The 25,999-nt window shown below is 48.1% G+C and overlaps 2 protein-coding genes across 8 annotated transcripts in view; one reads left to right on the forward strand and one right to left on the reverse strand.

Moving 5' to 3' along the window:
• Window positions 1–11,845: 11,845 nt before the first annotated feature.
• Window positions 11,846–24,652, reverse strand: LOC138748019 (nascent polypeptide-associated complex subunit alpha, muscle-specific form-like). Its single transcript, XM_069907719.1, has 3 exons — window positions 24,424–24,652; window positions 23,884–24,382; window positions 11,846–12,983 (listed from the first exon to the last, which is right to left on the reverse strand). The coding sequence occupies exons 1-3, from the start codon at window positions 24,650–24,652 to the stop codon at window positions 12,824–12,826; spliced, it is 888 nt and encodes a 295-aa protein (XP_069763820.1). The 3' UTR covers window positions 11,846–12,823.
• The window catches only part of rassf8b (Ras association domain family member 8b), a 96,044-nt gene continuing 94,330 nt past the window's right edge, over window positions 24,286–25,999 (forward strand). For 3 of the 7 annotated variants that reach the window (XM_069907673.1, XM_069907675.1, XM_069907674.1), the window contains exon 1: window positions 24,486–24,678. The gene's annotated coding sequence lies outside the window, so the exon portion shown is untranslated. Of the gene's footprint in view, window positions 24,311–24,485; window positions 24,679–25,999 lie in introns of those variants that run through there. The other 4 variants (XM_069907665.1, XM_069907672.1, XM_069907671.1 and 1 more) reach the window with 4 other exon arrangements.

The following is a 25,999-nucleotide window of genomic DNA, read 5'->3' on the forward strand; positions in this document are numbered from 1 at the left end:
TTCATACATAATTAAACAGTATCATACCATACCTGTGGATGCTGAACCAATAGGAAACCTCTATTTTGGTCATGTGCTCACAGTTTAATCTAAAACAAAGTTAGAGGTAAAGTTGATCAATGATATCACAATGAGATCAGTGTTGGTCAAATAAACGCTCCAGGCTCTGATTGGTTAAGTGGCTATTGCATCATAAAATTCTCAGTCCATTGATTTTACAGTTCACCCCAAGCATAACTTGTAAGAAACAAAGAAAGAAGTTGCACATAATATATAAAAGTGTTGGAGAACCTCGGCAGCTCCTGAGAGGACTAGAGTCACTGAGAAACCTCCTGAGTTTTTCCAGCACTTTTGTGTATTAACTACAATCACAGCATTCTTGTTTGACCCCCAGAAGTTGCATTTATAGAGTGCCTACCCTGCGCTCCAGGGTGCTTTGTTTTTTTCACTCTAATTTATTTTGTGGAATGGATACAATCATTGCCCTATTTCCCCCCCAGAGAAGATGGTGATGAGCCTCCTTCTTGCTCAGGTCAAGTGTCTGGTGAAGGTGCTTAAAAGTGCTTTAGGGCAGGCATTTAGACTAAGCGACGATCATACCTGACGAAGAGAATGGGCTCCTTTATTTCCTATGGATGCTGTGTGATCAGCTGAGTTTCTCCAGCACATTGGTGCATTGTAAGCAATCCAAGTCAATCTGCCCGCAGGAAGGTCCCAAAATTAGCGATGTATTAAGGCTGCATTTAATGTAGTTGGTTGAGGAATGATTCAACTTCTAGGCTCCTTGAACAACTCCATGGATGTGGTGAACCATGGTTGTGCTATGATTGGCTGCTGCCAGCTGGACACGCCTCCCGAGACCGATCCTACCCATAGCCCTTTACCTGCTCCCCATTCCGCTCTGCCTGGATGAGGCTGATGGCTGTTCCAGTCTATAGTTAATAAAAGCCTATCAGTTTCACAACTCCAGTGATTATTGACATCAATGGGACTTTTAACACTGGTTTAATGGCTCATACCAAAATGATGCAGCCAATCACTGCACCCACTGCATATATTTAAATCAGAGTTTTAGCATGGTGACAGACCCTTCCAGCCCAGGAGCCCATGCCACCCAAATACACCAATTAACCTACAAACCCAGAACATATTTGAAGGTTGGGAGAAACCGGAAGAAACCCATACAGACACAAGGAGAACATACAAACAGATAGCACCAGATTTGAACTGAGGTCATTGGCACAGTAATAGCACTGAGCTAACTGTGCCCTGTGAAAATGTCCATTCATTCACCAATATTTAATCGAGTGGCTTTCAGGCAGTGGAGGAACCGGCAAGCTCTGGGAGGGGGCCGTGATCTGCAGTTTCAGGTGGTTAAGGAGCTTTGTCAAGCCTTCAATTCGTGACCCAATGAACCACTTTGGGCAGTTCCGCACAAACCGAGAGGACATTACCTGCTTCCAATCTCTCTACTCGGAGTAGAGTAACTCAGAGAGTTATTTGAAGTGAGCAGGTTGGGAGATCAGCCACAAACTTTCTCCTCTTTAATCAACAGAAGATTATCTATCCACTTGGGATATTATGTACAGTTCTGGCCACCTCGTTACAGAAAAGAGGTTGATGCTACAGAGGGGGATACAAGAAAAGATTCACAAGGATGCTGTCCAGATTGAAGAGGGGTCCCTATGAGGATAGGTTGAACGAACTTGATCTTTTCTTCTTGGAGTGACAGAGGACAAAGGGTGACCTGGTTGAGGTGTACAAGATGATGAGAGACATTGATCGTGTGGATGGCCAGAGTCTTTTTCCCCAGGGCTGAAGTGGCGAATGTGAGGGGGCATAGTTTTAAGATGTTTGGGAGTAAGTGCAGGGAGGTTGTACTGGGTAAATTCTTCTTCACACAGAGTTTTGGGTGCCTGGAATACGCTGCTGGCAACAGTCTTTTAAGAGACTATTAGATAGGTTTTTACGAGGCTCTAAAGGCAGTGTACGGCCCCTCACCCCAAGTCCAAAGCCCGCTGCGCAGCTCAGACGGCAAAGTCCTCCTCAGCGACAAGATCTCCATCCTCAACCGATGGTCAGAACACTTCCAATCTCTTTTCAGTGCCAACCGCTCAGTCCAAGATTCCGCCCTGCTCCAGCTCCCTCAACAGCCCCTAAGGCTAGAGCTGGATGAGGTCCTCACCCGGGAAGAGACATATAAGGCAACTGAACAATTGAAAAGTGGCAAAGCAGCAGGTATGAATGGAATCCCCCCCAGAGGTCTGGAAGGTTGGCGGCAAAACTCTACATGCCAAACTGCATGAGTTTTTCAAGCTCTGCTGGAACCAAGGAAAGCTGCCTCAGGACCTTCGTGATGCCATCATCATCACCCTGTACAAAAACAAAGGCGAGAAATCAGACTGCTCAAACTACAGGGGAACCACGCTACTCTCTATTGCAGGCAAAATCTTCGCTAGGATTCTCCTAAATAGAATAATACCTAGTGTCACCGAGAATATTCTCCCAGAATCTCAGTGCGGCTTTCGCGCAAACAGAGGAACTACTGACATGGTCTTTGCCCTCAGACAGCTCCAAGAAAAGTGCAGAGAACAAAACAAAGGACTCTACATCACCTTTGTTGACCTCACCAAAGCCTTCGACACCGTGAGCAGGAAAGGGTTTTGGCAAATACTAGAGCGCATCGGATGCCCCCCAAAGTTCCTCAACATGGTTATCCAACTGCATGAAAACCAACAAGGTCGGGTCAGATACAGCAATGAGCTCTCTGAACCCTTCTCCATTAACAATGGCGTGAAGCAAGGCTACGTTCTCGCACCAACCCTCTTTTCAATCTTCTTCATGACTTGAACCAAGTCATGAAAGACCTCAACAATGAAGACGCTGTTTACATCCGGTACCGCACGGATGGCAGTCTCTTCAATCTGAGGCTCCTGCAAGCTCACACCAAGACACAAGAGCAACTTGTCCGTGAACTACTCTTTGCAGACGATGCCACTTTAGTTGCCCATTCAGAGCCAGCTCTTCAGAGCTTGACGTCCTGTTTTGCGGAAACTGCCAAAATGTTTGGCCTGGAAGTCAGCCTGAAGAAAACTGAGGTCCTCCATCAGCCAGCACCCCACCATGACTACCAGCCCCCCCACATCTCCATCGGGCACACAAAACTCAAAACGGTCAACCAGTTTACCTATCTCGGCTGCACCATTTCATCAGATGCAAGGATCGACAACAAGATAGACAACAGACTCGCCAAGGCAAATAGCGCCTTTGGAAGACTACACAAAAGAGTCTGGAAAAACAACCAACTGAAAAACCTCACAAAGATAAGCGTATACAGAGCCGTTGTCATACCCACACTCCTGTTCGGCTCCGAATCATGGGTCCTCTACCGGCATCACCTACGGCTCCTAGAACGCTTCCACCAGTGTTGTCTCCGCTCCATCCTCAACATTCATTGGAGCGACTTCATCCCTAACATTGAAGTACTCGAGATGACAGAGGCCGACAGCATCGAATCCACGCTGCTGAAGATCCAAATGCGCTGGGTAGGTCACGTCTCCAGAATGGAGGACCATCGCCTTCCCAAGATCGTGTTATATGGCGAGCTCTCCACTGGCCACCGAGACAGAGGTGCACCAAAGAAGAGGTACAAGGACTGCCTAAAGAAATCTCTTGGTGCCTGCCACATTGACCACCGCCAGTGGGCTGATCTCGCCTCAAACCGTGCATCTTGGCGCCTCACAGTTCGGCGGGCAGCAACCTCCTTTGAAGAAGACCGCAGAGCCCACCTCACTGACAAAAGACAAAGGAGGAAAAACCCAACACCCAACCCCAACCCTCCAATTTTCCCCTGCAACCGCTGCAACCGTGTCTGCCTGTCCCGCCACAAACGAGCCTGCAGCTGACGTGGACATTTTACCCCCTCCATAAATCTTCGTCCGCGAAGCCAAGCCAAAGATAGGTAGTGGAACTTAAAACCATGGAGGGTTATGCCATAGGGAAATTCAAGGGAGTTGTAGTTTATTAAAGTCAGCATCACACTGAAGGCTAAAGGGATTGTACTATGCTGTTCTATTCATCCCTTTGCACTTGAGAGCCCACCTTTCAACAATGATGACACCATTCATTAGCTGAAAAACATTTTATAGAATCATAGTGTCCTGCAGTGTGGAAACAGGCCTTTTGGTCCAACCTGCCCATGCTGACCAAAGTGCTCCACCCACACCTATACCTGCTTGCAATTGGATCATCCTGGGCTAAGATGCAAAAACACATTACCAAAATGCAAGATTGGTTGCTGTTAGAAGGACTGCCAGGGTCTTGGGGCTTCAGTGCTGTACTGTGAAAGCTGGTTATTGTGAGACGCGATTCTTAACACAACATCATTAGAACATATCAATAGCAACACCCTCGGCTTGGAAAGGTTGTCCCATCGGCCATCATGTGCACGACCAGGAGGGGAATAAGCTTTGTACCGAGGGTTCCATGGGCACGGACTGCAGCAAATCTGAACTTTGTCCTCGGGACGGCTTCGGTGGAGTGGTGACTGTCACCCACCTCTTTGTGGAATGCAGATTCGCAAAGAGTGTGTGGAGAAGGAGTGCAGGGGGGCATTGTCATGGTTTATCCCCAGTGGATACATTTCAACTTGGTGAAAGATGCTCTTTGGTCAGCCCGAAAACTCTTGGTCTTTCAACACACGGCGATGTCGTTGAGGGAATGCTGTCAACTGGCGCTGCTGAGGGACGCACTGAGGCTTGGTGCAGTCATTGTGAGGGTGCTGTGGGGAAGTCTAGTCCTCCCATTACCGGGCACTGAAGGGAAGCTCCTAAACTCCTCAACCAACAGTGGGGGGGGGGGGGGGAGTGAAAGAAACAACAAGGAGCCACAGTGGTGGTAACAGGGTATTGAGAGAACAATGTAAAATGTACATTGATGAGAATGTATCAATATGACTGATGCTATGAGAATGTAAAAAGTCTTGATAGGTTTTCTTATTTTGTATATAATTTATTGTGAATAAAGTATATTTTTTGAAAAAAATCTGAACGTAGAATTGAGGTCTCAGGGCGAGCTACACCATCCAAATTATTCACTGAAGCATTTGTGCTGCATTATCCTCAGTCCCGCTTCACTTGTTTTGTACCATTAACCTTGGTGAAGAATATCAAGGAAACACAAGAAACTGCTGATGGTGGAACATGGGGCGAACAACGAGCTCAGTGGGTCAGGAAGCAGCTGTGGAAGTGAAGGGCTGCTGGACGTTAAGGTTAGAGGCCCTGCGTGGTCTGGTTTGTGTGCATGGCAACTGGTGGCTCGTCCTCTGGTGGGAAAGGACAGTGATTGATGGGGGGGGGGGGGGGGCAAACATTTAATCCCATATAAACAGGAGAATTTGCGGAAAGGGCTAGGTTAGAGTATGAAAACAAAATCTGGCAACTGCCTCTTGGGGTTTAAGCCTGCTGTAAATGGACATCGTTCTTTGAAAATGGGAGTAAACATCTGCTTGTTACCAGTGTAATCTTACTAACGAGACTGCCGGCCCCAGACTGAATCAGTACCACAAATGGAACCCTGACCAATCAACTCAACCTTCACCTCTCACTGCCTTGGGAATGCAACCAATAGTATATCTTGCCCTCGTCATACTCTCTTCCCTTCCTGACAGGCAGTGGATCCATGGGTTTAAAAGCACCAACATCCAGATTTCTTTCCTGTTGTTATCAGACTCTTGAATAGACCCAGGCTCATGCCTAAAACATCGATTACCTTTTACTTCCTATGTATGCTGCGTGGCCCACTGAGTTTCTCCAGCTCTTGTGTGTACTTCACTGACCCCAGCAACTGTGGACCTTCTTGTTTAACTCAGTACTAAGATGATGCCTTGCACCACTCTAACTGTACTTTCTCTTGAACACCCGACCCAGCACTTCTGTCTCAGTGTTACGCTCTGTATCCTTTTGCACTACTGGTTGAACTACTGGTAGAAATTGATTTACAATTTAATTAAAATGAGTGGGAGCCTGCTGTTTCCAGGAGGCAACTCGACAGGATGCCTATGCGTCGTTGACGCACTTCAGGATGGTAGGGCTGAATCTGAGGAATTTAGAAGTATCAAGTTCTAAAGCATGAAAAGCGGCCTTTGGCCCAACTTGTCCATGCTAACTAAGCTAGTCCCATTTGCATACATTCGGCCCATTCACCTCTAAACGTTTCCAATCAACCGACCTGTCTAAATATCTTTTGAGCGTTACAATTGTCCCCACTTCTTCTAGCAGGCTCATAAACCCACCACCCTCTGTATATGAAGGAGGTGCCCCTCAGGCCCCTTTTAAATATTTCCCCTCAAATCTGGACCCTGTAGATTCCATGACCATGGGAACAAAGACAATGACTATTTACCTTGCCCGTGCCCCTCATAAGTTTATAAATCTCTATAAGGTCCGCCCTCAGCCTCTTGTATTCCAGGGAGAAACTGCTAGCCTATTCAGCCCACACCCCAGTTCCAATTACATTCTTGTGAATCTTTCCTGCACCACTTCCTGGAGCTGGGTGAGCAGAACTGCACATAAAGTGTGGGCTTACCAACCAACGGCTTTTCTGCTCCTGTACTCAGTGCCCTGACCAATGAGGGCAAGTGTGCCCCCCCCAATGCCTTCTTCACCGCTCTGTCTACCTGCATCGCCACTTTCATGGATATATGTACCTGTACCCTTTCAGCTCTCTGCCGTAGAACATTCCCCTTGGCCTTACCATTCGGAGTGCAAGTTCTGCCCTACCAAAGTGCAACACCTCACACTTGTCCGAGTTAAATTCCATCTGCCATTTCCCAGTTCACAGGCACCCAGTGGTAATCTTAGACCACCTTCTCTGCTGTCCATTACACCACCAATTTGGGACTGTCTGCAAACTTACTAACCATGCCAACTACCTAGAATCAGCACCAAATCCCTATGACACACTACTGGTCACAGGCCTCCCATCTAAGTAACGACCACCCTCTGTCTCCTACCATCAAGCTAATTCTTTGTCCAGTTGGGCAGCTAACTCTGGATCCCATGTACTCTGACCTTTCAAACCAGACCATCATGTGGGACCTTCCCATTTTCCTAACTCTCCCTTGGATATGGGCTGACAACAGGAACAGGACAATCGTTGAGTATGTTTCATGTCTATTCAAATAATATGAGTATTTCTTCTCCTTTGGGTGTTGTCTCCTCCATATATCCAAAAGTTGCATTTCCTGCATTGATTTAACCATAAATTTGGCTACTTTGTTCTTTCTTCTAGTCTTTTGTCCAGTTTTATCTAACATTGGATCCAAATTAAGGTTAAAGTTCCATCCTATCAATATATTCCCCAGCGTATCTACAATCTTCAAAAAAATATCTTGCATAAACTTTTGATTCTCTTCATTAGGTGCATATATATTGACCAAATTCCAGAGTTCTGAATATATCTGACATTTTAACATTACGTATCTCCCTGCTGGATCTATTATTTCCTCCTCTATTTTGATTGGTACATTTTTATTGATTAATATAGCTACACCTCTGGCTTTTGAGTTATATGATGCTGCCATTACGTGCCCTACCCAGTCTCTCCTTAATATCTTGTGTTCCACTTCAGTTAGATGTGTTTCCTGCACGAATGCCATATCTATTTTTTCTTTTTTCAGTAAATTTAATAGCCTCTTCCTTTTGATTTGGTTATGTATTCTGTTAATATTTATAGTCATATAGTTCAACATGGCCATCTCATACTTTGTTTACATCTCATTTCCACTTCCTCACCACCACCTTTCCCCTTTTCCCCATTTCCATTTCTCAGTTTTCTTTTTTTGAATGCACTGTATGACAACACTTCTAAAACATAAAATATTTCAACCATTCCCACATCTAAAATTCCCTTAACCCCATGTGTCGCCCCTCCCTCTCTGAGTCGCCCCTTGTCCCTTGCCAGGCAACCACAACTGCCCTCTCCATTCGGACTGCGATCCTGTTCGCAAGTGTCAACTGATTTCGCAGTGACTGTTATTCTCTCCCACCCAACCCCCTCCAGAAAAGACCTTTATTATCTTCACATTACAACAAAGCTCCCTGTCTTTTCTTTTTATTATCTATCTATTTATTTATTTAATTAATTTCTCTCTCTCTCTCTCTCCCCCTCCTCTTTTTTCCCCCTTCTCCCTTACTTCCCTTTTCTTCCCTCCTTTAGTTCTTACCTATACATTATTTTTACTTCCTTATATGTAGTTTGTCATCATTCTTTGTTCTTGTTACATCTCTTCATCTCTCTTTCTGTCTTGCTGCGTTCGGCAAATTCTCGTGCTTTCTCCGGATCTGAGAACAGTCTGTTTTGCTGCCCCGGGATAACTATTTTGGATATCTTAACATAAATTTATAGCCTTTCTTTCATAGGATCGATTTTGCTGCGTTAAACTCCTTCCTCTTCTTTAGGAGCTCAAAACTTGAGTCTGGGTAGAAAAATTTTTTTTGACTTTTGTATTCCAGTGGTTTTTTGTCTTCTCTCATTTTATTCATTGCCTTCTCCAATATATTTTCTCTTGTTGTGTATCTCAGAAATTTTACTAAAACGGATCTTGGTTTTTGTTGTGACTGTGGTTTCGGGGCTAATGTTCTGTGTGCCCTTTCTATTTCCATTCCTTCCTGCATTTCTGGCATTCCCAGGACTTTTGCGATCCATTATTTTATAAATTCTTTCATATCTTTGCCTTCTTCTTCATCCTTAAGGCCCACTATCTTTATATTGTTTCGCCTACTATAGTTTTCCATGATATCCATCTTCTGAGCTAACAACTCCTGTGTTTCTTTAACTTTTTTGTCACTTTCTTCTAATTTTCTTTTTAAGTCGTTCACTTCCATTTCTATCACCATTACACGTTCTTCCACATTTTCTAATCTTTTCCCTACATCTGTTATGACCAGCTCTATTCTACTCACTTTTTCTTCTGTACTTTTCATTTCACTAAATTCTAGTGTCAGCCATTCTCTTAATGCATTCATTTGTTCTTGAAATTTTTTAAAATCTATGTACTGTCCATTCATTTTACCTCCTATTCCTCTGTGCAGAGCTTGGTGTTCTTCTTCTTCTGTGTCTGCTCTTGGGTTTGTGTCTTCTATTTCTCTTCCTTGTATCTGTGTCTCTTCTGACTTTCTTGTTGAGCTGCTTGTCTCAGTTTGTTGGATTTTTTTTTTACATGGTTTCTTGATGTTGGTCCTCTTCTTCTGGGCTGGTTATCTGTTGTGTCTCTAGTTTCTGTTTTTCTTTCTCACCCCTCCCGTTCCCATTGCTTTCTTTATCTTCCAGCTGGGAGCCCTGCTGTCGGGCCTCTCTCAGCTGTTCGTGCTGTGGAGTTTCAATCCACAGCTGGTCCCCCCTCCAATCGGTGTTCTCCTTGTCAGGCGCAGTTGCGCACTCTTGTTTGGCTCCGTGAGCCATTTTTGCAGTCCTGCGGTCATGACCCTGCGGGGTCTCCACTAATCTCAGAGAGCGGGCTCCTCTTTCCACGGCGGGTCCCTGCTTTTTCGTGCAGGTAAGGCCTTCACCTTTCTCTTCCGGCGTCTTTCTTTCTTCTTTTCTTCCCGTTGTTTTTGGATTTTCTTTCTCCACACCTTTATTTTTAATTTGTTGTGATTTGTGTGTCTCGGGCTTTGCTTTTTCTTCACTTATATCTTCTTTTCTGGAGAGGGCTGGTATTCTCCTACCAGCCACTACTCCATCACATGACTCCTAATCCTATCATGTGGGACCTTCCCAAAGTCCATATAGACAATGTCTGCTACCCTGCCCTCATCAGTTTTCTTGGTCACCCCCATCAAGTTAGTGAGACAAGATTTCCCACACACAAAGCCATACTGACTAACCAGTCCTTGACTTTCTGTGCTGATATGACTACCAGCCTACTGCAGGGTGCGATCTCTGTACCTGAAGGAAGACCACTTAAGTGGCTGACTCCACCTGGCCAGCTGTCAATCAGCCATCCTGAATAGGCCCCCTAGATGGCTGACTCCACCTGGCCGCCTGTCAATCAGCCGACCTGAATATAGACCTGAGCTGACCCTTCCTGAGCCATTCACACGGAGAGGCACCAAGGCCTGAAATGGTGTTCAGATTTTTAGTTGTACAGTCTTTTGAGTTTTGAGCTTGCTTGCTGCTACCTCAGTGCACCACACTTTCCAAATACCTTTCGATCCTGTCTCTCAGAATCCCTTCTAATAACTTACCCATGGCTGACGTTAAACTCCGGCCCCCGAATTGCCCTTGACGCCTTTTTCAAATAAAGGCACAGCCTTCGCCGCCCTCCATTTTCCTCATCCATGTTCAGTTTCTCTGCCAGAGAATTTCCTCCCCAGCTTCCCACAATGTCCAAGGATACACTTGATCAGGTCCAAGGGATTCATCTACCTTTTCCTCTGTGACATGAACTCCCTTCAAGACATTGATATTTACTTCTCGATTTCCGTAGCCTCCGTGTCTTTCTTCACAGGAAATGCAAATGAGAAATACTCACCGATTTAGGCATCAAAGAGGGGATCACTCAGTACTCATGTGCTTTAAATTGCAAGCTGACTGAGCACAAAACTCATTACGGCCTATAATTTCATTTTGTTGTAAGTGGTCTCTCACTAATGAATCCAGGTAAGTCTGGTGCCTGCTTAAAATGAAGGCAGCAGGAAGCCAACATTTAAATAAACATAGCCTGAACAGTGCTTATTACACAGAATGTATTGCGTGGGCTTCAGTAAATTGCATCTGCCCTCAAGATGTGGCTGGGTGTTAAATTGTCACTCCTTTTCATCAGCGTGAGTTGGGTGCTGTCATTAATATCATGTCGACAAAGGGAATGAATAATGAGAAAAGACAAAGGATAAAATTTACCATCATGAAAGAAAACAGAAGTGACGTGACAATAGTGATGGCGGAGCAGTCCATGATTATTCTGGTAAGGAGAGGTCCTGGTTTTCAGGCTCTGGATGTTCTGCCTGAAGGAGGCAGTGAGAAGAGGTTGTGACCAGGGCGTTGGGGGTCCTCTATGATATTGGAGCGAATCCACACGAAGAGTTAGATGAGTCATTAATTATGTTGCACTTGTCCCATGCTTAAATGTGGAGGGAGACAAATCAGTAATGACCTCCCAGTCAACACCTGAAAGGAACTTCACTTGTATAGCAAGCTGCCTTAAAGAATGAAGGCATCACTCAGGGTAGTTTGGGGTCACCTCGAAAAGGACCTTCAAATTATTCCAACCTTTGTCCCTGCATCATTCTGGTGACGACTCTCACAGAGAAAAAAAAATCTCAGAATACCCAAGGTACCATTTGAGGATCCCCACACGTTACGGTAAATTCGAGAGGGGAACTACCTTTTGGCTGAAGGAACTCATTAATTTTGGTCTGAGGGCAGACACAAAATAATGATGAACAGTCAAGGAAAGGGTTGAGGCTGGAAGCCTTGAGAGCGTCACCAAGCTTTGAACTTTACATGGCCTGGGCTTGTGTTCTACCAAATTTCTGATGGACTTTGCAATGGTCTTGTCAAGAAGGAAGGTGAATGGGTGATGTGGGTGGGGGGGGGGGGGGGAAGGGGGTTCATTTGGAAGGAACATGGGCCCCAATGTGGGGGAAGTGGACTAAAGCAGTTCACCATGGACAAGCTGGGCTTGTTTCTATGCTCTATGAATTGGTAAAAGGTCGAGCTGACAGGGAAAAGCAAAAAGAAAATATGACCTGTTGCCTAGGTGACTCCCAATGACCGTCTGAACTACAGAAAAATCTTTCTAACATTGCCCATTATAGTCACAGAAGACGCCCAGAAAAGATCATTCAAGCAATCACTTAATAAATTGTTTTTGAGCTGCATCTCTCTGGTTACAATTTTATCCACTAATGGAGAAAATGTTGAACAGACAAGAAGCTGGAGGGATTAAACAGATAAGTCGAGATTAGTGGAGAAAATAGTCGGAAGGTCTTTTGTGTTGGGACTTGATAAAGGGGCCCAGCCTATGGTGATACAACCACCAGCCTACAGCAGGGGGCGATCTTTATACCTGCAGGAAGACTATCTTTTGGCATCTTGGCCTTCATAAATCAAAGTATTTAGTACAGGAGTTGGGATATTGTGGTCATGTTTTAGAAGACATTGGTGAGGTCAAATTTGGAGATATATGTGAAAGTTTAGTCATCAAAATACAGGAAAGATTGAAGAGAAGATTTAGTAGGATATGGCCGGACTTCAGGATCTGAATTACAGGGAAAGGTTAAACAGGTTAGGACTTTATTCCCTGAAGCATATTAAATGAGAGAGATTTGATCAAGGTTTTTTAAATGATGAGGGGAATAGACAGAGTAAATGTAGGTAGGATATTTCCACTGAGGGTAGGTGAGATAGAGACCAGAGGACATGGGTCAAGAGTGAATGGGAAAAGGTTTTGGGGAAAAATTTTCACACAGAAAGTGGTTGGAGTGTGGAATGAGGTGAAGTGGAGAATGGGGCTCCATGTTCACATTTAAGAAGAATTTGGAAAGGGCTAACTCCACCTGGCTGGCTGTCAATCAGCTGACCTGAATATAGACCTTTTTTTTAGCCGGCCCCTCCTGAGCCAGTCACACAGGAGCCACTGAAACATGAACTGGTGTTCAGACTTTTACTGGAATAAAACCTGTTGTCTTTTGAGTTTTGTGCTTGCTTGCAGCTACCTCAGGGCACCACACACAGTCTGAAACGTTGACCAACTCCACGGATGTTGCCTGACTCGCTGAGCATCTCTCTGTTTGCTCAAGATTCCAGCCTTCACAGTTCTTTATGTGCTTCTCGATGTGAAAATAACATTATCCTGCAGCCAAGGTGAAGTTTCTGCCATCATTCGTGCACTGATCCAGTTGTCCTCCTTCCAATCCTGCAGAGCAATGATGGTCACAAAGCTTGTGTCTTTTTCTGTCTTTTCTTCTCCCCTGTCAACCCTGAGAGAATAAATACCATGAAGAAGAAATAAACCATTATCTATTTATATAAGCGGGGAAGTCTGTAGATGCTGGGACTGTGGTGCAATGCATAAACGTGCTGGAGAAACACAGCATCTAGAGCAGGGGTGTCAAACTCAAATTCACGGAGGGCCAAAATTAAAAACTTGGACTAAGTCGAGGGCCGAACTAAATATTTATTGAAATTTTTCAACAACATCTGCATGTTTTCTCTTCTTTCAACATATGTAATGTTAAACTTTAGGATATAACTTTAGGAGGATAATGTTATAGGTCAGGAGTAGGTAGCTCAGGTTCACCCTTTGCTTGACCTGAGGGAAACCTATTTGGTCCCTGTGGAGATGTAGTCAGCATTCACAGGCTGTGTCCATTTTGGCCTGCATCAGGACTCAGCATTTCCTGCTCACTCCTCAGGCTCTAGGCCTCTATTCACCCTCGACCCACCATCCCTCTACCTGACCAGTCCTTTACCCAACCTCTACTCACCCCTCACTCCACTTGCTCTGCCTCTACCCACCCCATCCTATACACGCCCCTCTACTGCCTCTCCCCTCAACCTGTTCCTCCCTCTACCCATCTCTCACCCTCTAATCACCCCTCCCCTACTCGCCCTGCCCCTCCCATTTTACCTCTTCCCTATCCACCCCTCCTTCTACTCATCCCTCCCTCTAACTGCCCCTTGCACCACCATAACTTCCCCTGCCCATTACTCTTCACCTACACCCTCTGCCCACCCCTGCTTACCCACCCACTCAGGCCCAGCGCGCTGCCGATCAGCCTTTGCGGACAGCCACCATCTCTCTCTTCTCGTGCAGGGCCGAACCAGCCGTCCCTGGGGTCTGCGCGGGTGCAAGCGCTGAAGTCCGTGGCGACCGGGAGAAGTGCACTCGCGCTGTGGAAAGGCTGTCCGGTGCCAGTCGCGCGGGGCTCGCGCAGCCTGGGGCTGTGCGCAGCCTGCCATGCCCGTTGCGCCGACAGGAAATCACAGGCGCTCGCCAATCCGCCGCACCGCTCGACAGGTGGGAGAAGTGACTGGTTGTGTGGGGAACCTTCCAACTGGATTGCCGGCTGATGACATCGACAGACTTCTCGTGTTACAATGGGGAAGGATGTGCAATGAAGGGGGAGGATGGTGGGGGTGACATTACCAAAAAAACAGCATCGGCTCTCGCAGCAGGGCGGGCCACCTCTAATACATTTTTTAAATGATCTTGCAGGCCAAATATAATTTGAACCCGCGGGCCAGAGTTTGACATGTGTGATCTAGAGGAAATAAAGGGTAACTGACGTTTTGGGCCTGAGCCTTTCATCAAAGGTATGAGGGAAAAACAGACGGATGCCTGAATAAAAAGGTGGAGGCAGGTAGAGGAGGGAGGAAGGAGTGGAGCTGGAGTGCAGCTGGTGGGGGGGGGGGGGGGGGAAGAACAGGCCAACATGTAAAGAGGTCATAGATGCATATAGGTAGTAGGGTGGAAGAGATAAAAGTGAAGCGGTGATAGGGGAGGGGAAGCTCTCTGAATGAAGAAAGAAGAGAAGGTTTTAAAAAAATATTTAGATATACAGCATGATAACAGGACCTTTCAGCCCACGAACCCAATTGACCTACAATCCCGGTACACTTTTTTTGAATGGTGGGAGGAAACCAGAGACCCTGGGGGAAACCCATGCAGACTCAGGGAGGACGTCCTTAGTGATAGCACAGGATTTGAACCCAGGTCCTGATCGCTGACGCTGCAAAGGTGTTGCTCCAACTGCTACACCAACCCTGCCAGTTGGATAGCTGGAGGAAAGGAGAGAGATACGGTTTTTTTACATAGAATTTACAGTTTTTTTTTCCCGTTCAAAATTTCTTTTCCTTCCTGAGTGGTCGTTCATACACGAGCAACTAAAACTCGAAATCTCCGTTTCCTTCTGCATGTTTACACTGAATACTGGAAGGTGCGGTAAGTAAAGAGGCGGGACTTGCAAATACTTGCTATTTTTAAGCCCATTGTTGTGGACCACCTGCAGTTCAGTTCAGATGGCAGGCGGTCTGCAATAATGTCCAGGGTGCCGCAGGTAAAATTTCAGAACGGCAATGAGATGCTCATTTCTGTTCCAATCTTTCTACATAGAATTTGGGAATAATTTCCCAGAATGAAGCGGCCATGTAAAAAACATAAGAGTGATGGGGAAAGAGGTATACTCAAGGGAGGGGTTCAACAGAAAGTGGAGAGGTTGTTGTAATTACTGTCAGGTTGGAGACTGTCCAGATGAAGGTGTTGTTCCTCCAATTTGTGGGTAGCCTCGGTTTGTCAGTGCATGAGGCCATGGACTGACATGTTGGTGTGGGAATGGGATGTGGAATTAAAATAGTTGTCAACTGGGAGGTCTCTGTTATTCCAGAGGTCAGAGCGCACCATTTATCTTCTTGTCAACTTTTGGTGCTTTGCTTTGCTTCAGTAAACTATCCAGCAATCAGTTGTGTGGCTTACTTGGCCTTCTCATTGGATAATACATGCAAAGAAAATCAAGGATAATTTACAGCCATTCTAAACTTGGTCTGAACTGCCAAATGAAATCAGGAGATCTGGGCTACAAAGTGATGACCCACTAAAAACCTGAACCAACACTAATCCGTGACCACATTACAACTGGAAGAAAAAAATCTATAAATTATATGGAAGATGAAGTGTGTAGTTCATCTATTTCTATTCCAAGTCGCAGAACCAGTTGATATTTTCCTGGCTATAGGTTTACTCTAAATAGGTAATACTACATTTAGAACATAACATACAAGATATTTGCAAGGAAGACAGAGTCGCCGCTTTGTCCAGTGCCCCTCACAGAAATGAGGCCTCAGTGAGGAATGAACTCATGATCCCTGGTTTGCAAGACCAGTGCTCTAATTACTGAGCTACCAGACCTCAGACTTAATAGACTTAAACAAGGAAATCCACAGATGATGGGAACAGGTGCAGAACACAAAAGTGTTGGGGAAACTCAGCAAGTAAAAGGTAACCAACAGTTTCACAGAAATTATTAGTTTGTGCGAGGTAGATGTTATTACATGGTGAAGGGGGAAGGTTGGGAGTGGTGGCATGAGGATGCTGTCCATGGTAAAGGGAAGGGTTGGGATTGGAGGCATAGTGATGTTATCCCCATGGTGAAGGTGGAGGGTTGGGAGAGGTGGCATGGTAATGGTGTCTATGGTAAAGGGAAGGGTTGGGATTGGTGGCATAGTGATGTTATCCCCATGGTGAAGGGGGAGGGTTGGGAGAGGTGGCATGGTAATGGTGTCCCCATGGTGAAGGGAGAGGGTTGGGAGAAGTGGGATGGGGATGGTGTCTCCCAGGGCTGGTGCCAAGGGGGGGGGGCATTTGCGGGAATTGCCCCACAATGAGTTATTGTGCCCCTCTGCCTGTAGCACTAGCATCAGCATGTGTGTTCTGTTGGAGGGAGGGGGGAAGTGTGATGGCGACACTCTGTTCATAGCAAGTAAAGGCATCCGCAACCCCCCCCCCCCACTGACAGAGTTTTTCGAATGTCAGTTTGTGTCCCCCCACCCCCGGAGTTACCCGAATGTCCCTCTATTAGACTGAGTGGCGAGGACTTGCTGACCACCCAGGTCATCTGGTGGAACGCCTCATCGCCAGTACTCACAAACAAGCAGCACGTCAAATCTGTCAGAAGACCATCAACTCGGTGAAAAATGCACGGAACTCATTGGCATTTCAGCACATGGAGGTGTTGCTGCGGGAACGCAGTAGGGGTACGTGCTGAGGAACATACTGAGACTTGGGTGCAGCCAATGCAAGGGCGCTGTGGGGAAGGACCATAGACTCGCGTCCTTCCCTTACTGAGCATTCAGGGGATGAGTTCAAGGGGAAGCCCCTCAAGCAGCAGAGGGAAGTAACGACAAGGTGCAACAATGGGTGAATGTAACAATGTGGTGATGGAAATGTGTGGATACAAAACTACGTGTGCAAAGAGACTACGAACAGTTTTCTGTTTGATCTAATATATTGTGAGTAAAGTCTATTGCCATCCCTGTATTTAGCACAACATTGTACGTTTGTATATTCCTGCTTTTGTATTTGTGTATGCATGATGTACCAAAGGAACATAGAGCATGGCAACACAGTACAGGCCCATGATGTTGTGCCAACTTATGTAAACCTACTCTACAGCAATCTAATTTTCTCTCCCTCATGCCCATAACCCTCCATTTTTCTAACATCTATCTAAGAATCTTTTGCATCAGCCTCTGCCATCACCAGGCACCCAGCACTCTGTATTTCTTTAATGCCTATGTATGCCTATTGACTGACACCTAGCCATCCCCCTCCCCCCTCATTGCTACTGTTCTCTCCCTCCTTTCTCCACCTATCATCTTCCTCACTCCCCCCCAAAAGATTCTTTTGTTCGGACGCCTGTCAACATTTTCCCATACCTCGATGAAGGGCTCAAGCCCAGAACGTCGGCCATGTATCTTTAACTTTCCTCCACTGTTCGACCTGCTGAGTTTCTCCACTTTAACTACTACATGATGTATATTGTGTGTTCCTGACCTGTATTATGTGTTTGCAAATATTTATATCTCTCTGACTTGTTTGTGCTTGTGAATGAATTTTTTTTTGTATTTATAAATGCATGATGCCCGAGTATACATTCAGGACTTTATGCATGTATCTTTGAATTTTAATTCCATCTGCAATTATGAAGATATATTGTATTCCAGTTTCTACGTCAATGTGCAAGGTAGTTATCCATTTATGGAAAAATTAGGCATCAGTTTTGAATGTATGCCATCCTATCTGAAATGACAGAGTTGAAAGGAATGCAGGCATATGGTGTACACATGCGATACGTTTCAAGGAAACATGTCTGAAACATTGGTAATATATCTTTGTCTCTTCTGGAAAGCAACGAGACTGGCCGAGTTCCTCCAGCATTTCTATGTGTTCTAACTACAATCACAGCGCCTTCCACTCTGTATATGTGAGATGTCTGCGCGTTCCCAAATTACAGGTTCCTGTCTCTGATGCCTGTCTGTATTTCTGACTGTTTGATATCTTTGTGTTCCTGTCTGATTGCATTTGTGACTGAGTTTTATCTCAATTGGCTCCTGACTGCGAATCTTCCCTGGACGCTACAACCAGTGTTGTCTCTACGTTGCTGTCTGTTTGATCTGCCTGGTCACACCTGGAACAGTGACTTCACAGAGCCTTTGCAGAACGCCAAGTTATCTCAAAGCTTTTTAAAGAGCAGGAGCAGCAGAAATCCCGGAGTTAGGCTTTGTGGGGTGTTCATGAGAGCGTACTGTAATCTGACATTCCCAGAGGGTCTACACACTGCCTTGAGGAATACACAGCTCTCAGGGCACACTCATTTCCCCAGGGGGAGGTGTAGCTCCCCAGGAGTGGGGCGGAGAGATTGCATGCACTGACCCTGGGAAAAGCAGCTCCCAGGGTGAACACATTTTCCTGGGGAAGTTGAATCTCTAGGGGCTGTTCACATTGTTATGGAAGTGGAGGGGTGGAGGGGGGTGCACACATTGTCCTGGGGAAAGATGTAGTATCTTGGAGATATGTTAATCATTCCAGATGGAGACACAGGGGGTGCACACACTGTTCTGTGGGGGAGGTACAGTTCCCCAAAGATTCACACACTGTCCTGGATGGAAACACAGTTCCCAGGGAAAGATGCAGTTCCTGGAGATACACACACTGTCCTGGGGGCAGTTGTTACTCCCTGAGAGGGCAAACACTGTGCCGGTGGATGATGCGGTTCCCTGGGAATGCAACCTCTGTCCTGGGGAAGATGAAAGATAAAGAGGGCCTACCATTCTTTTCTGACGCTGCATTTTGGTAAATCGGATCACCTGGCTGAGACAGAGCCTAGAAAAGAGAGGCTCCAGAGATTTTGACAGCCAGAAGGTGGTGGTGGGTGGGTTACAGGACTGCCTCAAGTCAATGGATTGGGTGGTGTTCATGAACTCAGCTGAGGATCTGAATAATTGCACCAGGGTCATTTTGCTTTATCAAAATGGCTGTGGATGAGTATGTCCTCGCAAATTGCTCATGTTTTACCCAATCGGAAGCCTAGAATGAACAGTGAAATCCAGAACCTGCTGAGAGTCAGATCATTTAAGGCTGGAGATCCAGAAGGATGACCGATGAAAAGACATCTTCTGGCCCAGTGGAGATTTCAGACATGAATGAAAACAACAAAGGACACCCAACGGCTGTGGCATGGCAGGGTCTAAATCACATGGGTTGCTACAAAACCAAATCCGGTGGAGGAAGAGGCAGCAAAGCTTCACTCCCCGATGAACTCAATACCTTCTGCGCCTCTAGTGTCAGAATCTGGGGATAATGTGTGGCTGCCTTCAGGTGAGTGAAAGCATCCAGTCCGGATGGGGTACCCCGGCTGAGTACTGAAAATCTGTGCTGACCAACTGGCTGTTGTATCCATAGATATCTTCAGCATCTCACTCCGGTAGGGCATGGTACCCAGGTGTTTCAAACAGGCCTCAATTGTACCTTTGCCCAAGAAGTGTGTGGTAAACCTGTCTAAATGACTACCCACCAGTGGCACTCATATCCAGAGTCATGAAGTATTTCAAAAGGTTGAAGGATATCAGCTCAGATCTGAGCGGTGACATGGATCTGTCCCAATTTGCCTACTGCAGCAACAGGTCTACAGCAGATGCCCTCTCAATGGCTCTAAACAAAGCCCTGGAACATCTGGACAGCAATGACACAAACATCAGGATGCTCTTTATCAGCATTCAACACCATCATCCCCTAAACTCCAAGACCTGGGACTCAACATCCCATTGTGTAATTGGATTATGGATTTCCTCACCTCCAGACCACAATCAGTGAGGATTGGTAAGAACATCTCCTCCACAACCTCCATCAGTACATCGCGGGGCTGTTTTCTTAGCCCCCTCCTCTACTCACTTTACACCTATAACTGGGTGGCTCAGTACAACAACACCATCTACAAATTCGCTGATGATATCACAGTAGTGGGTTGTATAAAAGGGGGAGATTGAAAACTTGACTGAATGGTGCACTAACAACAACCTCACACTCAATGTCATCAAAACCAAGGAGATGATTGTGGATTTTAGGAGGGTAAAACCAGAGGTGTTCAATCCATTGATCATTGGGGTATCAGAGATGGAGAGGGTGAGCAAATTTGAATTTTTGGGAGTCATTATCTTGGGGGATCCTTCTGGACCCAACACATTAATGGCACAATGAAGAAAGCACATCGGTGCCTCTACTTCCTCAGGAGTTTCCAGAGGTTTGGTATGACACTAAAGATCAGATTAGGGGCCCAGGAGGGAGTTAATCCGGTACTGATTAACTCCCACCTGGGCCCCTAATCTGATCTTTAGTCAGGATCCCCCTGACCTTGCCCCTCTGCCTCACCCTTCGTTGAATAGAATTAAGTGACATTGTTACTTTAAGTAACATATTAGGAGTCTCCAAAGTGATCGATATTAACCTCTTGGGGTCGATGGAACTATCCAATGGGTCGAAAATTGCCAAGGGGGCGAAAGGAGGTCGATTAAGGCCAGGAGGCTGATTGAACTTTTGGGGTCAAAAGAATTGTAGAGCCCGACATCCCCACTCCCACCAGGTCCCCGTTCCTGCAGGGAACCCAAAGTCCCCAACATCCCTGCTCCTGCCCGGGAGCCTAACAACCCCACTCCTGCCGAGAGGCCAAGGTCCCAGTTCCTGTAGGGAACCCGAGGTCCCTGTTCCCGCCAGGAAGGCGAGTTCCCCGCTTCTGTTGGGCCCCTTCCCTTCCAGACCCTGAGGCTTAAGCCAGCTCAGCCTAATGGTTAATCCGCCACTGCCTAGAATCCTGCTGTCAGAGAGTAGGAGCAATCATCAAGAATCCACACCATCCAGCACACACTCTGTTCTCGCTGCAGCCATCAGGATAGAGGTATCGGTGCCACAAGACTCGCCCCATCAGGTTCAGGAACAGCTGCTGCCCCTCCACCTTCAGACTCTTCAATGACAAACTTAGTCAGAAATTCTTACTTTGATGGAATATTTATTTTCAGTATTGTACAGTCAGTTTGTTTGCATTTGTTTATTTGTTTACATTTGTCTCTTTTGTTTGGGTATCTTTTCTTGAATAAGATTTTTTTGCAAAATGGTTATTTGGCCTTGCCCGCAGGAGAAAGAATCTCAGGGTTGTGTATGATGTCATGTATGTACTCTGACAATAAATCTGAACTTTGAACATTGTTGGAGCTCTCCAAAAATGCACACACTATCCCAAGAGAAGATACTGTTCCTGTTGATACACACTCTGTCCAGGACAAGGTGCAGTTCCCGGGATACACACACTGTCCTGGGACAAGGTGCAGTTCCTAGGGATACAAACACTGTCCCGGGACAAGGTGCAGTTCCCGGGATACGCACACTGTCCAGGGGAAAAGATACAGTTCCCGGAGTACAAACATTGTCCCGGGACAAGGTGCAGTTCCCGGAGTTTCACACACTTTCCTGGGAGGATATGCAGTTCCCCAGGGTTACAACACTGTCCCGCGTGGAGATACAGTTCCCTGTGCGGGGGGGGGCGGGTATATGGAATTCCTCGGTGGTGTGAATACACAGTTGCAGGGTGATATGCAGTTCCACAGTGGTGTGCACACACTTTCCTGGGGAGGGGGGTGGGTAGATGCAGTTCCCCAGGGTACGCAAACCATCCCGAGCGGAGATACACTTCCTCGGGGTTACACACACCATCCCGGGGGGGGTGATATGAAGTTCCCTGGTGGTGTGCACACACTGTCCTAGAGGTGATATACAGTTCCCTGGGGTTACACACACTGTCCAGGGGTGAAATGCAGTTCCCCGGTGGTGTGCACACACTGACTGAGAGGTGATATGCAGTTCCCTGGGGTTACACACACTGTCCCGGGGTGACATACAGTTCCCCGGTGGTGTGCACACACTGACCGAGAGGTGATATGCAGTTCCCTGGGGTTACACACAATGTCCTAGAGGTGATATACAGTTCCCTGGGGTTACACACACTGTCCCGGGGTGAAATGCAGTTCCCCGGTGGTGTGCACACACTGACCGAGAGGTGATATGCAGTTCCCTGGGGTTACACACACTGTCCCGGGGTGACATACAGTTCCCCGGTGGTGTGCACACACTGACCGAGAGGTGATATGCAGTTCCCTGGGGTTACACACACTGTCCTAGAGGTGATATGCAGTTCCCCGGGGTTACACACACCGTCTTGAGAAGAAATGCCGTTCCACAGGGTTACACACTATCCTGGAGGTGAGATGAAATTCTCTGGTGGTGTGCACACTCTGTCCTGGGGTGGGGGGGGGGGGTGGGGGGTGGGGGGGGAGAGATGCCGTTACCCTGGAGGGTACACACACTGTTCCGGAGGTGATATGCAGTTCCCCGGGTTTACACACTGTCCTGGAGGTGAGATGCAGTTCTCTGGAGGTGTGCACAAACTGTCCTGGGGTGGGGAGATGCAGTTCCCCGGGGTTACACACTATCCTGGAGGTGAGATGCAGTTCTCCGGCGGTGTGCACACACTGTCCTGGGGTGGGAGATGCAGTTCCCCAGGGTTACACACTATCCTGGAGGTGAGATGCAGTTCTCCGGCGGTGTGCACACACTGTCCTGGGGTGGGGAGATGCAGTTCCCCGGGGTTACACACTATCCTGGAGGTGAGATGCAGTTCTCCGGCGGTGTGCACACACTGTCCCGGGGTGGGGAGATGCAGTTCCCCGGGGTTACGCACTATCCTGGAGGTGAGATGCAGTTCTCCGGCGGTGTGCACACAATGTCCCGGGGTGGGGGCGATGCATTTCCCCGGGGTTACACACTGTCCTGGAGGTGAGCTGCAGTTCTCCGGCGGTGTGCACACACTGTCCCGGGGGAGGGAGGTGCAGTTCCCCGGGGTTACACACTATCCTGGAGGTGAGATGCAGTTCTCCGGCGGTGTGCACACACTGTCCCGGGGAAGGGAGGTGCAGTTCCCCGGGGTTACACACTATCCTGGAGATGTGATGCAGTTCCCCGGGGTTACACACTATCCTGGAGGTGAGATGCAGTTCCCCGGGGTTACACACTATCCTGGAGGTGAGATGCAGTTCTCCGGCAGTGTACACACACTGTCCCGGGGTGGGGGAGATGCAGTTCCCCGGGGTTACACACTGTCCTGGAGGTGAGATGCAGTTCTCCGGCGGTGTGCACACACTGTCCCGGGGTGGGGGCGATGCAGTTCCCCAGGGTAACACACTGTCCTGGAGGTGAGATGCAGTTCTCCGGCGGTGTGCACACACTGTCCAGGGGTGGGGAGATGCAGTTCCCCGGGGTTACACACTATCCTGGAGGTGAGATGAAGTTCCCCGGGGTTGTGCACACACTGTCCCGGGGTGGGGGAGATGCAGTTCCCCGGGGTTACACACTATCCTGGAGGTGAGATGCAGTTCTCCGGCGGTGTGCACACACTGTCCTGGGGTGGCGAGATGCAGTTCCCCGGGGTTACACACTGTCCTGGAGGTGAGATGCAGTTCTCCGGCGGTGTGCACACACTGTCCTGGGGTGGGGAGATGCAGTTCCCCGGGGTTACACACTGTCCTGGAGGTGAGATGCAGTTCTCCGGCGGTGTGCACACACTGTCCTGGGGTGGGGAGATGCAGTTCCCCGGGGTTACACACTATCCTGGAGGTGAGATGAAGTTCCCCGGGGTTGTGCACACACTGTCCCGGAGTGGGGGAGATGCAGTTCCCCAGGGTTACACACTGACCTGGAGGTGAGATGCAGGTCTCCGGCGGTGTACACACACTGTCCCGGGATGGGGGCGATGCAGTTCCCTGGGGTTACACACTGACCTGGAGGTGAGCTGCAGTTCTCCGACGGTGTGCACACACTGTCCCGAGGTGGGGAGATGCAGTTCCCCGGGGTTACACACTGTCCTGGAGGTGAGCTGCAGTTCTCCGGCGGTGTGCACACACTGTCCCGAGGTGGGGAGATGCAGTTCCCCGGGGTTACACACTGTCCTGGAGGTGAGCTGCAGTTCTCCGGCGGTGTGCACGCACTGTCCCGAGGTGGGGAGATGCAGTTCCCCGGGGTTACACACTATCCTGGAGGTGAGATGAAGTTCCCCGGGGTTGTGCACACACTGTCCCGGAGTGGGGGAGATGCAGTTCCCCAGGGTTACACACTGACCTGGAGGTGAGCTGCAGTTCTCCGACGGTGTGCACACACTGTCCCGAGGTGGGGAGATGCAGTTCCCCGGGGTTACACACTGTCCTGGAGGTGAGATGCAGTTCTCCGGCGGTGTGCACACACTGTCCCGGGGGAGGGAGGTGCACTTCCCCGGGGATTCCACTTATGCGGAGCGTTGCAGAGTGCGAGTCGCCGGCCCCGGCCGTCCCGAGCTGGGCAGTGCGGGTGCTCTTTAAGGGATCCCGGCATGCTCGCGGGGAGGGCTGGGCTGGGCTGGGCTGGGCTGCGAGCCTGCAGTGGTGTTGCAGAGGGCAGAGGAGTTGGGTGCTCGGCCGGCCAAGGGGCAGCAGCCGCCGCGGGGGCTGAGCGAGGAAGAAGGTGGGTTGAGGCCCGTGCACCCCTCTGACGAGCGGCAGGAGCTGCCCGGGGCATCGGGACGTTCCCGCGGGCTGGAGCCGGTAAGTTGAATGCAAGTTTACTGAGCGCTTGCTTGGCTCATCTTGCGCCGCCCGCTGTCCGCTCCAGGCCAACAGGTGGGAGGACAACGGGGCCTACGGGAGAGCGGCCCCCACCACCCGGGTCCTGATTGACAGCCCCGGGGTCTTGATGAGCGAGCCCTGCTTTATTGATTGACAGCTGTCTTGATGGACAGCTGTGGCAGGGTCCCTTCGGCATGGCTCCTTTGAAGACGAGGGCTGTGTGCAGCCCACCGTCACGGTGGCGTTTGGGATATGTCCCGTCCTGGCTTGAGCAGGGAGTGCTGGTGCAAGTTGCATTCTCATAGTGCATTTCTCTACTATGGCCAACGTGGTGCTGGTATCGCAGTTGACATGGTAGTGGCTTTGTACAGAGCAAGACAATGAGGGGACTCTGAATGTGCGAGGGGTGGGGGGGGGGGTGGGTTAGCTGAGTCACAAATGGGCTCTTCTGCCCATCAGTCCATGATGCCCATTACACTAGTCCCATCTAGTCCCATTTACCTGGATTGTCGGGTCCATCTTGTATGACCCACCTCACCTTTACAGCGCCAGTGATTGGGACTGGGGTTTGAATCTGAGCTGTCTGTAAGGAGTTTGTATGTTGTCTCTGTGTCCCTGTGGGTTTTCTTTTCCGGGGGGGGGTCCAGTTTCCTTCCACCTTTCAAAACTTAGCGGGGGGGTGGTGTAGATCAGTGAGGTGTAAACTGGGTGGCATGGACTCGTGTGTTAAATGGCCTGTTACTGTGCTGTATGTTTAAATTTAATAAAAAATGAAATTGAACACAAATTGTCCCTGAGATAACTGCGGTGGAGAGATGGTAACCCACCTCTTTGCAGAATGTGCAATGTTACAGAGGAGACTGTGTGTGTAGAACAGCCCAGCTGCTGGAAGCTGATCAACTCAGTGAAAGACTCCCTTTGGCCTGCCTGAAATTCGTAGGTCATTCAGCACACAGTGATGTTGGTGAGGGGATGTTGGTGATTGGCACATTCCAGGCTGCAGGAGTACGCGCTGAGGGATGCACTGAGTCTTGATGCAGACAATGCAAGGGTGCATTGGGGAATGATCACAGTCTTGAGCCCTTCCACCACCTGGTATTGAGGGGCCGAGACCAAGGTGGGTGTGGGGAGGGGAAATGACAAGGTACCACAGTGGTGGCAATGTGTAAATAGAGAATGGATGTAACAATATACAGTGATGGAAAGGTATGAATATCACACTAAGGATGTGAAAATATTTTGAATGGTTCTCTTTTGTAACTAATTTTTAAATTTACACCTACAACCATTTTGGCTCAGG

Source organism: Narcine bancroftii, chromosome 13, assembly GCF_036971445.1.
Source record: "Narcine bancroftii isolate sNarBan1 chromosome 13, sNarBan1.hap1, whole genome shotgun sequence".
Classification (NCBI taxonomy): domain Eukaryota; kingdom Metazoa; phylum Chordata; class Chondrichthyes; order Torpediniformes; family Narcinidae; genus Narcine; species Narcine bancroftii.

Excerpts from the sequence above, each read along its gene's own strand:
- LOC138748019 (XM_069907719.1), bottom strand. The coding sequence starts at position 24,652 with ATGCCCCGGGCAGCTCCTGCCGCTCGTCAGAGGGGTGCACGGGCCTCA. Across the intron at positions 24,383-24,423 it reads GCACTGCCCAGCTCGGGACG|TGGAATCCCCGGGGAAGTGC; the intron begins GCCGGGGCCGGC and ends GCTCCGCATAAG. Across the intron at positions 12,984-23,883 it reads GAACTGCAGCTCACCTCCAG|GGTTGACAGGGGAGAAGAAA; the intron begins GTCAGTGTGTAA and ends TTATTCTCTCAG.